At 41.4% G+C, this 14,766-nt stretch overlaps 1 protein-coding gene across 1 annotated transcript in view; it reads left to right on the top strand.

Annotated features, from left to right (window-relative positions):
- LOC137371316 (centromere protein J-like) overlaps positions 1-14,766 on the top strand; it is a 100,048-nt gene that overhangs the window by 57,808 nt on the left and 27,474 nt on the right. The window contains 1 exon segment of the mRNA XM_068033700.1: positions 10,483-10,561. Within this exon segment, the coding sequence (XP_067889801.1) occupies positions 10,483-10,561 (79 nt within the window).

The following is a 14,766-nucleotide window of genomic DNA, read 5'->3' on the forward strand; positions in this document are numbered from 1 at the left end:
TTCATGACAGCGTATGGTCAGCACTGGTATGCTAGCTGAGACCAGGCATTCTGGCTGACTGATTAGGATTCATGGGGCCCACCTGAGAGTCTAGGTCAGGATTTTGGCTTCGCCACAACAACTACCCCACCCCCCCCACTTCCCTGCAAAGATTTATATCTGATTTATTTTAAATTTTTATCATGCTGTACTTTTTACAGTGTCAAATTAAGGTTTCTAACATGATTGGGGGAGAGAGACTTGGCACTCATACCCCCAAAGTTGTTCTACCAGGCTTTCCAGTTAGTTGTCTGAGGGAAGTGGGACACTAGATAGATTTCTGCCCACCAAAGGCATGAACATTGTAGGACCTTCACCCAGTCCTGAGACCTAGTATATGGTTGTTTTACTGCACTAATAATCCAGAGAGCCCCACTTCAACTCTCATCATGGTAGTTTGAGAATTTGAATTCAGATTTTAAAAAAAAATTATAAATAAAAAAACCTGTAAAAGTGACCATGAAGCTGACGAGTTAATTCATGTGCTTCAGGGAAGAAAACATGCTGTTGATGCATTAGTTTTAATTTTCCAAAATTCCCTAGATTCGGGGAAGGTTCCATTAGATTGGAAAATAGCGAATGTAACTCCTTTATTCAAAAAGGGAGGGAGACAGAAAGCAGGAAACTACAGGCTTAACATCTGTCTTAGGCAAAATGTTAGAAGCTATTTTTAAAGATGGTATAGCAGGGCATTTAGAAAAATTCAAGGTAATCAGGCAGAATCAACATGGTTTTGTGAAAGGGAAATCATGTTTAACCAATTTATTGGAGTTCTTTGAGGGTGTTACATGTGCTGTGGATAAAGGGGAACCAGTGGATGTATTGTACTTAGATTTCCAGAAGGCATTTGATAAGGTGCCACATCCGCAGAAAATAAAAGCTCATGGTGTAGTAGGTAATATATTGGCATGGATAGAAGATTGGCTAGCTAACAGGAAACAGTAGGCATAAATGGGTCATTTTCTGCTTGGCAAGATGTAACTAGTGGTGTGCCACAGGGATCTGTGATGGGGCCTGAACTTTTTACAATTTATATAAATGACTTAGATGAAGGGACCGAAGGTATGTTTGCTAAATTTGCTGATGACACAAAGATAGGTAGGAAAGTAAATTGTGAAGAGGATATAAGGGGGCTAAAAGGGATATAGATAGGTTAAGTGAGTGGGCAAAGATCTGGTAAATTGAGTATAATGTGGGAAAATGTGAAATTGTCCACTTTGGCAGGAAGAATAAATAAGAAGCATATTATCTAAATGGTGAAAAATTGCAAAGCTCTGAGATGCAGAGAGATCTGGGTGTCAATTGCAAGAATCGCAAAAGGTTAGTATGCAGGTACAGCACATAATTAGGAAAGCTAATAGAATGTTATTGTTTATCGTGAGGGGAATGGAATACAAAAGTAGGGAGGTTATGCTTCAGCTATACATTGGTGAGACCACATCTGGAGTATTGTGTACCGTACTGGTCTCCTTATTTAAGGAAGGATGTAAATGTATTGGAGGCAGTACAGAGAAGCTTTACTAGACTAATAGACCTGGAATGGGCGAGCTGTCTTACGAAGAAAGATTGGACAGGCAGGCTAGGCTTGTATTCGCTGGAACTTCGAAGAGTGCGAGGCCACTTGATTGAAACATGTAAGATCCTGAGGGGTCTTGACAGGGTGGATGTTGCAAGGATGTTTCCCTCTGTGGGAGAATCTAGAACTAGGGCTCACTGCTTAAAAATAAGGGGTCGCCCATTTAAAACAGAAATGAGGAGAATTTTTTTTTTGAGGGTCGTGAGTCTGGAATTCTCTTCCTCAAAAGGCGGTGGTAGATAGATACTTGATCAGCAAGGGGATGGAAGGTTATCGAGGGTAGGTGGAAATGTGGAGTAATCAGTTCAGCCATGAACTTTTTGAATGGTGGAGCAAGCTCAAAGGGCCGAATGGCCTACTCCTGCTCCTAATTCGTATGTTCTTGCTTGGTCTGTGCCAATGTAATTCCTGTTCCATATTAATGAGTTTGACTTCTTTAACTACCTTCTGAAGTGGCATAGCAAGTCACTAAACTGCATCAAACTGATAGAAAGGGAAGCTAGAATAAAACTGTAAGGACTATTTGGCTGCAACCTACATATTAAATCAGGAGGTAATGAAGGAGCACACAGCCCAGTGAAGCTTGCTAAGTCCTCCTTAGTAACATCAGGTGAGTGGTGCCAAAATTGTGAGAGCTGCCTACAGATTAGTCAAGAAACAGCCTAATGAAATGTCAATTTTTAAAAAAAAGTTAAATTACTTTTAAGTCTAAAAGGCTGTGTTAAAGATAAAATGTACACTATTTACTTAAAGCTTAAAACCTTTTCAGGAAGCTGAACAGATCTTTATATGAAGTTACATAAAAACATAATGCAGGTCATGTTTTTCAATTTAATAAAAGTGCAACAGCCTGAAGAGGCAAGATTCTGAGAGTATGACTATCAGCCAAAATTTGTCACCATCTCTGTGTACATCCGGTGCCGCCCTCAAGTCAGACCTACAAGAGGTGGTGGCATAGTGGACAATTTGTGGGAGGCAAATGAGTGCTAGAGGAAAGGAGTGACCTTGATATTGTCTTCCAACCTCATGAAGTTAACTTAGCTTCAGCTCAAATGTGGGCAAGGAAGCTTCCTGTTGATCTTTATCACCTTCTTCCCTCCTCCATGTTGAACACCACTTGGTGAAAGTACTGAGGGCACAGGATGTACTCTGGATGGGAAACTTAAATGTCCAGCATGAGTGGCTTGGTAGTACCACTACAGACACAGCTGGCTGAGTCTTGATTGACATTTCTGCCAGACTTGGCAGAAAAGAAGGGAACCAGCAGAAGGAATTACCTACTTGACCTGGTCCCCTCAAATCTACCTGTCATAGATTCATCACTATGTGACAGCGTTGGTAGGAGGGACCACCGTGAAGCTACAAAGTAGGACTACTTGCAGCTAACCAGCAAATGCAAGACCTGAATTCTCAGGTGATGTCAGAGTTGCTGCCCTTGACATCAAAGCAGCATTTAACAAAGTGTGGCATAAAGGAGCCTTAGCAAAACTGAAGTTAATGGGGATTTTAGTGTCTGGAGTATTATGCGGCACAAGGAAACATGGTTGTGGTTGTCAGAAACCAAACATTTCAGCCCCAGATCACTGCTGCAGGTGTTTCGTAATTGGGTCTGGGACACTGCCCTATCTTCAGCTGCTTCATCAATTACCTTCCTTCCTTCCATGATAACATCAGAATTGCGACTGTCCACTGTCCAATGATTGCAGAGTATTAGGAACATAGGATCAGGAGTAGGTCATTTAGCCCGTCGAGCCTATTCCGCCAGTCAGAGATTTTGACTAATCTTTGACCTAACTCCATATACCTGCCTTTGTCCCATATCCCAAATACCTGGTGAGTGGTGCCAAAATTATGAGAGCTAGCCTACAGTCTAGTCAAACAATGAAATGTCAATTTTTTAAAAAGTTAAATTACTTTTAAGTCTAAAAAGCTGTGGTTAATTTTAAAATCTATCAAGCTCAGATTTTAAAATTAACAATTCACCCAGTATCAGCTGCCATTTGTGGAAGAATACCAAGGTTCTACCGCCTTGTGCGATTAGAAGTGCTTCATAACTTCACTCCTAAAAGGCCCAGCTCTAATTTTAAGAGAGTGTCCCTAGTCCTATACTCCATAATCAGCAGAAATAGTTGCTCTCTATCTACCCTATCAGTTCCCCTTGATATCTTGTAAACTTTGATCAAATTACCCCATAACCTTTTAAATTCCAGGGAATACAACTCTACTTTGTAATCTCTCCTTGTAATTTAACCCTTGGAGCCGAGGTATCATTCTAATAAATTTACACTGCACTCTCTGCAAGGCCATCTATCCTTCCTAAGGTGTGGTGCCAAAATTTGAGCACCAGTACTCCATGTCTCATCTAACCAGGGCTTTTTATAGCTACTGCATAACTTCCATCCCCTTGTATTTCAGTCCTCTAGATATAAAGGCAAACATTCCACAGAATCGTAGAATCATTACAGCTCAGAGGAGGCCATTCGGCCCATCATATCTACGCTAGCTCTCCAATAGAGCAATTTACCTAGTTCCACTCCCTTGCCTTTTCCCCGTAGCCCTGCATGTTCTTCCTTTTCAGCTAACAATCCAATTCCCTCTTGAATGCCTCGATTTGAACCCGCCTCCACCATACTCTCAGGTAGTGCATTCCAGATCCTAACCAATCGCTGTGGACAAGTTTTTTCCTCCTATCACTATTGCTTCTTTTGCCAATTCCATTAGACTTTTTGATTTTTTTTTGTCCCTGTCAATGCCTTTTTAATCTATTTACATGGACCTCCAAGTTTCTGGACCTGCATTGTTTCTAGCTTTTTCCCCATTGAGAAAGTATTCTATTCTAACCTCTTTAGGTTCGAAGTAGATGATGTCACATTTGTTTACTTTTTGCTACTTTATTTAATCTATTGATATCTCTAACTTTATGATTCCATCTACATTGCTTACAATGCCACCTGTCTTTGTGTAGAGATGGTCTAAAAGTTAAGCTCCATTCGCAATTCTTCAGATAATTAAGCAGTCCATACCCAACATCCAGGCTTGGGTTGATAAGTGACAAGTAACATTTGAATCACACAAGTCCCAGGCAAAAACCAATCCAACAAGAGAGCCTAACCACCTTCCCATGATATTTAATGGCATTACTATCACAAGTCCCCCATTCTCAATTTCCTGTCAGTTTCCATTGACCAGAAACTCAACAGGACAAGCCACTAAATGCATCAGCTACTAGAGCACGTATGAAGCTGAGTATTCTGTGTGAATGGCTCACTTCCTCACTCCCTCATTTCTTGTGTTGTGGAGTCCATAAAACCATCCTGACATATAGGACTAGTTGCCCTTTTCATTGGTCTCAGGTTAGTTGCTGCTACGAAGGGGACATTCAGATCACAACTTGTCAGTCTGTGATTCCTTCCACTGCTTCACACTATTCTCCAGGGGAAGGGTGTGAAGATATGAAAAATGAAACTATCCTGACTTAGATCTATATCGGCATTCCTTTTTCCTCCCTGGGTCAAACCCTAGAACTCCATACCTAACTTTTGGAAGCACCATCATGTCATGCAGGCTCCCACTTGCCAAGAATGAGACACATTAATTTAGTCATATAAACATTGATTTCAAACTTGCTGAGAAGAAGTGAAGACCTGTTACAAGGGCTGCTAGAAACCTAGCTGGAAAAATTTGCAGACAGTGCTTGTGGAGACAAAAAGAACATTCCTTGACACATTCAACCCACAATGGATTTTGATCACCAGACATCGAAGGTATAAGGAAGAGCATGTCAGAGGTGATACAATCCACAAAAGCCAGGGTTGGTGAAACTAGCTGTTCCAGGGTTTTTTGAACTAGCCACACAGTTTTTGAAAAGACTGTTTACTCCTGGAGTGAGAAGACCTCTCCTGTCTGCTCCCATCTCTTTCTCACAAGCCTGTCAACCCGCTGAGGAAACATGAACAGCAAGAGGGAAAAATCTCCTACATCGAACAAGGTTTAAGAAGGATACTGGGCCCCAACGAAAAGCAAGACCTATGTACAATCAAGGACTTTACAGCGAGCTTGAAGAACAGTTACCCAAAACCATCTTCAGATATTGCCTCAAACTTTTCCACTTTATTTCTTCTCTCTTCTGTCTCTGTCTGCATGTGTGTATCGCATATGCATGCTAGCGTGGGCATGTTGCATATCTGTAGACGTTAACTGAATTAGAGTTTAAGTTTAATAAAGTTCAACCTTTTTTCTTTAAACCTAAGAAAACCCATTTGGCTAGTTTCTTTGCATTATAATTGGAAGTTAGTGAACAAGGATTCACTAAGGGGGAGCTTTTAAAAAAAAAAAAACGGTGTGTTTAAAATAAAACCCTATTACGGTAAGAACAGGTGAAGGCTGAGAGGAAACCCTTAGACCCCTTTCTCACCTAGTCGTAACAGAAATTTGGGGCTACCGTCCTGGATTTTATCCACAGACAAATGAGAGAAATTAGAAGTGAGAAGCCAAATTGTTCCCAATCAAAAAAGAGCAAGATTTCAATACAGGTTTTCTTGTGGTTGTGTGCGCTTGAATACTAACATGTATGCAGCTGAAGCTAGTAGCTCCCCAAGCCAGGATGGAGTAACTTGGGATAAGTTAAAAGCACTGTCTATGGAGGAGTCGAGGAAAATGGCTGAACAGTGTGTGGTCACTGTCTGTGCTTAGGCTAGAAAGTCTGAACTCCTAAGACTAGTGTCTAACCATCTTTCCTTGAATCTGAAGAAGCAGAAACAGTGTTAGAAGCAGACTCTGACAGGGTATTGCTAGAAAAGATACAATTGGAACAGAGGAAACTTGAATTTGAGGAAAGGGGAAAAAGAGAGGCAGGAGAGGGAGAAACAGCCTTCCAGAAGGAATGGGAAGACAAAGAGGAAGGAGAGAGAGAAAAAAAACCTTCCAGAAAAAATACGAAGAAAGAGAACTGAAGCCGCTTGAGTTAACTAGGGGGTGACAGAGTAACCCCAGTGAAAGCATGGCCAATATGGAGGAGCGTAATTCAGGGCTGGGTGCAGAATTGTTAAAACTATCTCAATTAATCCCAAAATTCAGTGAGGAAGATATGGAAGCATTTTTTGTCTTTTGAGAAACTGGCAAGGCAGATAAAACGGCCAGCTGAGACCTGACCCCTCTTATTACAAAGCAAGCTAACAGGAAAAACCTATGAGGTTTATTCCCTGTTGCCAGATGAAAGATCATCAAATTATGAACTGACTAAAAATGCTATCCTTGGAGCATTTGAATTATTACCCGAAGCCTATCGCCAAAAGTTTAGAACACTCCAGAAGCAATCTAATTAAACTTAAATCGAGTTTGAAAGAAGTAAGCAGCTGGCTTTTGACCAGTGGCTGAGGACTCTAAAGTACAGCTCAGCTACGAGAATCTCAAAGTAATTCTGTTAGAGGAATTTAAACACTCTCCCACTCTCCTTAAAGACCCATGTAGAGGAGCAGCGGGTTCAGAAAGCCCAGCAAGCGGCCCTTCTGACTGATGAGTTTTCTTTCATTTATAAATCGGTTTCACAGGGGAAAACGTTTCCTAGTCACCCCCTCATCTGAAAAGGACAAAGGGTGGGAAGGTGATAGGAGCCCAAGCAGTCCTGGGAGAGAAAGAAAAGCAGGAGACACAGGGGGCCCTCCTCTAGCCGAAAGGAAGGTGCTGTGAGCAGGAGTGAGACTCGGAGATCTGTGTGTTTCCATTGTAATAAAGCAGGGCATTTAAGAGCTGACTGCTGGAAACTAAAGGGAAAACCTGTAGGGTTAATCAGGGCCCACCCTCTCAGTGAAGAAGGGACCCTGATGGAAAGCACAGCAGAACAAGCTGTGGCTTTAACTGCAGTAAGAGTGAGATCCAGGAAGCTTACCACTGCAAGTGCAGGAAAATTCAATCGGATTCCTGAAGGTTATCAGGGTTTTGTGTCTGAAGGGAATGTAACCCCATGAGTGGGGCAAGCAAGCCCATAGTAATTCCCAGAAACACAGGGGCCACTAGATCCCTTTTACTGGGAAAATGCCTGACCTTTCCCCCAGAGAGTGCAGTGAACACCAAAATGTTGGTGAATGGTATTGGAGGGCAGTAGAATCTGCACAAATACTTGCAGGCAGGACTGTCCCAGAGGACAGAGGGGAGATTACCAAAGAATCCTCCCCCTAGTCAGAAAAAGAGAGCCATACATCCCCTGGAGACAAAAACTTTTGCGTGAGTAGGCAAAGCACGGAAAGTGTGTTCAGGATAGACCCGCCCACTACTGACTCTTGGAAAAAAATTCCATCTCGGGGCTAATTAAACCTAACCATCTCAAAGCCACCCTGGGCAGTCATGGAAATGAGCAAACTGAAGAAAAACCTCCCCAAAGAACCACATGTTTATTGGGATGCCCGAAAAAGGGCAGTTTAAAGCAACACTGCTACCAAGAAAAGACAGGCTGTAATAAGTTTTAGGATTGTGAATGGATGTGAATGACAGAGAGAGAGAGAGACGCATTCTTTTTCCTGTAACCTATATTTTCTCTCTCGACCCTTTTTAATGAAATGCGCTTTCCTCAAATTGCATTTCATTCCGCTGGGTGTGGAGGTGTCATGCAGGCCCCCACTTGCCAAGAATGAGGCATATTAATTTTGTCATATGAACATTGATTTCAAACTTGCTGGGAAGAGAAGGCCTGTTACAATGGCTGCCAGAAACTTAGCTGAAAAACATTTGCATACAGACAGTGCTTGTGGAGACAAAAGGACCATTCCCTGACACATTCAACCCACAATGGATTTTGATCAGACATTGAAGGTGTGAGGAAGAGCAGTCCAGAGACTGCGAAGGTGATGCAATCCACAGAAGCCAGGAGTGGTTAAACCAGCTGGTCACATGACTAACTGGCTGGTCCAGGGTTTTTTGAACTAGCCAGAGTTTTTGAACTCAGAAAAGACTGTTTGTTCCTGTAGTGAGACTACCTCTTTCTCACAAGCCTCTCGACTGACTGAGGACTCATGAACCACAAGAGAGAAAAGTCTCCTACATTGAACAAGGTTTAAGAAGAATACTGGGCCCCAATGAAAAGCAAGACCTACCTACAATCAAGGACTTTACAGCGAGCTTGGAGAACAGTAACCAAAACCGTCTTCAGATATTGCCACAAACTGTTCCACTTTATTTCTTCTGCTTTTTTCCGTCTCTATCTGCATGTATGTATCACGTATGCATGCTAGCGTGGGCACGTCGCGTATCTGTAGGCGTTAACTGAGTTAGCGTTTAAATTTAATTTCAGCCTTTTTTCTTTAAACCTAAGTGCCTGTTTGGCTAGTTTTTTTGCCTTATAACTGGAAGTTAGTGAACAAGGATTCACTAAGGGGGAGCTTTAAAAAAAATTGGTGCGTTTAAAATAAAACCCTGTTATGATAAGACCAGATGAAGGCTGAGAGGGAAACCTTTTTCACCTGGTTATAATAATCAATACACTAACTACATCGATACAAGAAATGGGCTACTAATAATCAATAGTGGTATTGCAGACTATGCCCACATTCCAAGAGTGAATTTTTAAAAAAAAAGTCTGTGGCAGACACATTTTGGCACATATTCTATGATGCACTCTCAGAATTTTGAAACCTTTACATTTAAATGTATAAGTTTTCCAAAATAGAGTGTGGTTGATGCAATTCAAGATAGCTTCTACTGGCATTGCTATTTTATGCCTTGTCATGGTCTTGTAGTTTTTATCTCGGAATATGCAGTTTACCTTTAAGGCTTGTAAGGGATCATTATTGCTTTAAGAACCAGCAAGCCTCAGGAGTTATAGGAAAGTGCATTTTCATTGCCTTAGAAACAGCCATTTGGAGACTGCGATTCAAAGGTTGCATTCTCGTTACCATAGATACAACCACTAGGAGTGAGTCTCCTGCGATACATTTGTTACAATTCAGTTTTGAACTGGCTTTCAGTTGAAGACAGCTTATTCTAACACACAGACACAGGGCACAGCTGTGATGACAAAACCTGGAAAAAGAGCTCTCAACCATTTAAACTGAAGGAAGAGGATTTTAGTCTGTTTACTTCTTATCTCTCAAAATTCTAAAACATCAAACCAAAACAGAGATCTCTGGTAATTTAAACTGAAGAAAGGGAAGTTAGATTGTGACAATCTTTTATCCCTCAAAAACTCTAAAGTCAGCTGATTCTATTGAAAGTGTCTGCAAGTCGTTAATTGTTGAAAGTCGCTGGAGAAGGAAAGCATCACCAACTGCTGAAGTTAGACTGTGGACTGTTCTACTGTGGAAGAACCTTTTTTCACGTATCGGATGGCGCTGAGAACTTCAAGCAACATTGGACTGTAAATTTGCAAGGACTCTATTTTTTTCTATTTTAAATGTTGTTTATATCTTAGTGTTTAAGAATTTAGTTCTTCTAATTAGAGTTAATTTGTTGATTTAAAGATTCCTGGTTTGGTTAGCCTCATTTGGGGGGTTTAATAGATGGTACAATTTGGCTGGGTCTTTCTTTAATTTGGAAAGTTTTAAATGATATGTTAGTCCATCTGTGGAGTGATGGGATTGAATTAACAGTGCGTCGGTCCCACTACAATCAGAGTCGTATATTTTGATTGGGGGCTTTGACTGGAGCAGTCGGTCGTAACACTAATCTTAATTTCAAAACTGTCTGGATAAGTATTCTCTTTCCAAGTCTGTGCTAATGCCAGTTCTGGAATCGTCTTTCTAGTTGATACTGCACAAGTCCATCCTTGAATTACTTTTGGTATCTTTTTTAAAATCTGTAATTTGAACTGCTTTACAGAATTGACCATTGTCCAGGTTTATTTTGAGAGTAAAGATGGACAGTATTTATTGTTGCAGACTTCTCCAAGAGATGATAAACTGAGTCATGCTGTCAAATCCTCTGCTGCTGCAGTGACCAGAAATGGCTTGAAGGAAAGTGAGTATATCTTTGCAAATGAGAGTATGGAGAAATTTGTAATTGCATCCTCAGTGGAAATTATATGCACTGTATATTAATCATGTAAGTAAGATTGTAGTATTTTGAAAACTATTTTATAATTATTCAATATTGTAAACTACAAGTTCAGAATGCTATGCATCCAGGAGTTTGCAAAGTTGCATGTAGGTATGCATGCCATACGAAATGCATACAATAATGTATTAGCCATGTCTATAAACAGCAGAATGTTTGTTTCTAACTGCAAATATTAGTGAGGATGGTGGATGTTTCTCAAAATGAAGGAATAAGGATAATCTGAATGACCAGAAATAGGATAAAATTGTAGAATATTTAAAAAAGCAAATTAAACTAGGTGCAGCTACATAAGTAATATTGTTATGATCCTGTAGTTTTTTTTCCCACAAAGAATGCAGTGTGCCTTTAAGGCTGCAAAAGGAGCACTACTGCTTTAAGGCAACAAGCTTCAGAGACTGAGTCAAAGAATGCATTCTTGTTGCCCTGGGATACAGCCATTCAGAGACTGAAGATCGAGAGATACAATGTTACAATTTAATTTTGAACTGGCTTATAGTGGGAACAGACTGTTCTAACTCTCAGACACCGATAGAGAACTGGAGCAGCATATGCTGAATGAAAAGAGCGCTCTCTTGGTTTATTTAAACCTTATTTATTATACTCTAAGAATTCTGATGTCAAGCCAGATTAATTTCCTAGAAGTAACCAATTCCTTTAACTACTGAACTGTAATTGTTGAAATTCATCACTGGAAAAGAAGAGCATCAATTCAACTGCTGAACTAGACTACAGACTGTTCTACTGTTGAAGAATCTATTCCCCACCCCCACATTGGACAGCTGTGAGGACTTCAAGCAACCTTGGACTATTCTACATTGGAAGATTTCACTTCAGGAGCATAAATATGCAAGGATGCTAATTTTTTCTATTTTAAATGTTATTTATATCATTGTAGTGTTTAAGTATTCAGTTTTTCTAATTAAACAGTTAATTTGTTGACCTAAAGATACCTGGTTTGGTTAGCCTCGCTCAGGGGTTAATAGATGGTACAATTTGGCTGGGTCTTTCTTTAATTTGGAAAGCTTAAAATATGTTCGGCGATTTGTGGAGGGACGGGACTGAATCAACGCTGCATTTCTCTCACCACAATCAGAATCGTATGTTTTGATTGGGGGCTTTGACTTGAGCGGTCGGTCGTACCAGTATTCAGAACAAAATGGATGAACTAGGGGCAATGTTTTGCAGAGAGAAATATTAGGAATGACTAAAACATGGCTATATAGGGAATAGGATTGGGTTGGCATCCTTCCATCTATGAAAGATGATGGACACACAGCAAACAATCTATTTAGGTGGGGTGTCTTCTCTTGGTACACCCGAACTTCTTGAGCAGCAGGTTCTGCCAGAAGTGCCATATGTAAAGCTACCAAGTGACACTATGAATTGTTTTCGGCATTGGCGCCTGTTGCCAAGCTGCTTTAGTCACTGGTTGTCATGGTAGTGCACAACAGTCCACAGGATGTGTCACCATTTCGCTCTTTCACCAGCTAGTGAATCCCAGGAGCGATAGTTGACATTTAGGACCTTCATGTCACGCTTGAAAGCATCCTTAAAGCGGAGCTTTCGGCGCTCCACTGGTCCTCTGACCCCGGCTACTTCACCATCCAAAAGGTCCTTGGGTATGTGACCATCCTCCATCCCGCAGACATGTCCGATCCACCGAAGCCGTCTCTGCTTGATTAGGGCCAACACGCTTGGGAGCTCTGCCTTTGAGAGGACTGTAGCATTTGTGATTTTGTCCTGTCAGGATATACCATAATGCGCCGCAGACAGTGAAGATGGAAATTTATTGAGATTCTTTTCCTGGTAGCTGTAAGTCGCCCATGTTGCACAGCCATACAGCAAGGTGCTGAGAACACGAGCCTTATAAATCATCAGCTTAGTCCCAAGGGTCAGCTTGGTGTTATCCCATGTGCATTTTGCAAGTTGACCAAAGGTGGTAACTGCTTTCCTTGTGCATTGATCGAGTATTGTGTAATGAGAGAGGAATAATTGACAATCTAGTGGTGCAAGACCCCTTGGGGATGAGCGACCATAATATGATAGAATTCCTCATCAAGGAGGAGAGTGACGTAGCTGATTCTGAGACTGGGGTCCTGAATCTTAGTAAAGGAAACTACAAAAGTATGAGGCGCGAGTTGGCTATGACGGATTGGGAAGGGATGATGGTGGATAGGCAATGGCAAACATTCAAAGAACGCATGGATGAACTGCAGCAATTGTTTATTCCTGTCTGGTGCAAAAGTAAAATGGAAAAGGTGGCCAAACCATGGCTTACAAGGGAAGTTAGAGATAGCATTAGATCCAAGGAAGGGGCATATAAATTTGCCAGAAAAAACAACAGACCTGAGGATTGGGAGCAGTTTAAAATTCAGCAAAGGAGGACCAAGGGATTGATTAAGAAGGGGAAAATAGAGTACGAGAGCAAACTTGTGGGGAACATAAAAACTGACTGTAAAAGTTTCTATAGGTGTGTGAAGAGAAAAAGATTGGTGAAGACAAATGTAGGTCCCTTGCAGTCAGAAACAGGGGTATTATGTGGAACAAATGGCTGACCAACTAAATGCATACTTTGGTTTTGTCTTCACAAAGGAGGACACAAATATCATGCCAGAAATGTCAGGGAACACAGGGCTTAGTGAGAGAGAGGAACTGAAAGAAATCGGTGTTCATAGAGAAATGGTGTTGGGGAAATTGATGGGATTGATGGCTGATAAATCCCCAGGGCCTGATGGTATGCATCCCAGGGTACTTAAGGAAGTGGCCCTAGAAATAGTGGATGCATTGTGGTCATCCAAGATTCTATAGACTCTGGAACAGTTCCTACAGATTGGAGAGTAGCTAATGAAACCCCATTATTTAAAAAGAGGGGTAGAGAGAAAGCAGGGAATTATAGACCAGTCAGCCTGATGTTGGTAGAGGGGAATATTCTAGAGTCCATTATCAAAGATTTTATAGCAGAGCACTTGGAGAACAGTGGTAGAATTGGGCAGAGTCAGCATGGATTTACGAAAGGGAAATCATGTTTGACAAATCTTCTAGAATTCTTCAGGGATGTAACTAGTAGAGTTGATGAGGGGGAACCAGTGAATGTGGTTTATTTGGACTTTCAGAAGGCTTTCGACAAAGTCCCATAGAAGAGATTAGCATGTAAAATTAAAGTGCATGGGACTGGGGGTAGTGTACTGCGATGGATAAAAAAATTAGTTGGCAGACAGGAAACAAAGAGGGATAAATGAGTCTTTTTCCGAATGGCAGGCAGTGACTAATGGGGTACCGCAGGGATCGATGCTCTGACCCCAGTTATTCACAATATATGTTAATAATTTAGATGAGGGAACTAAATGTAATATCTCCAAATTGCAGATGACACAAAGCTGGGTGGGAGGGTGAGTTGTGAGGAGGATGCAGTGTGGCTTCAGGGTGATTTGGACAAGTTGAGTGAGTGGGCTAATGCATGGCAAATGCAGTATAATGTGAATAAATGTGAGGTTATACACTTTGGTAGCAAAAACAGGAAGACAGATTATTATCTGAACGGCTATAAACTGAGAGAGGGGAATATACAACAAGACCTGGGTGTTCTCGTACACCAGTCGCTGATGGTAAGCATGCAGGCGCAACAGGCGGTAAAAAAGGCAAATGGTATGTTGGCCTTCATAGAGAGAGGATTCGAGTACAGAAGCAGGGATGTCTTGCTGCAATTATACAGGGTCTTGGTAAGGCCACACCTGGAATATTGTGTGCAGTTTTGGTCTCCTTATCTGAGGAAGGATGTTATTGCTATAGAGGGAGTGCAGCAAAGGTTTACCAGACTGATTCCTGGGATGGCAGGACTGACGTATGAGGAGAGATTGAGTCGGTTAGGATTATATTCGCTGGCGTTCAGAAGAGTGAGGGGGCATCTCATGGAAACCTATAAAATTCTAACAGGACTTGATAGGGTAGATGCAGGAAGGATGTTTCCGATGGTGGGGGAGTCCAGAACCAGGGGTCATAGTCTAAGGATACAGGGACTGCGATGAGAGGTTTCTTCACCCAGAGAGTGGTGAGCCTGTGGAACTTGCTACCACAGAAAGCAGTTGAGGCCAAAATATTGTATGTTT

The sequence above is a fragment of the Heterodontus francisci genome, chromosome 6 (assembly GCF_036365525.1).
Source record: "Heterodontus francisci isolate sHetFra1 chromosome 6, sHetFra1.hap1, whole genome shotgun sequence".
NCBI classification, from domain to species: domain Eukaryota; kingdom Metazoa; phylum Chordata; class Chondrichthyes; order Heterodontiformes; family Heterodontidae; genus Heterodontus; species Heterodontus francisci.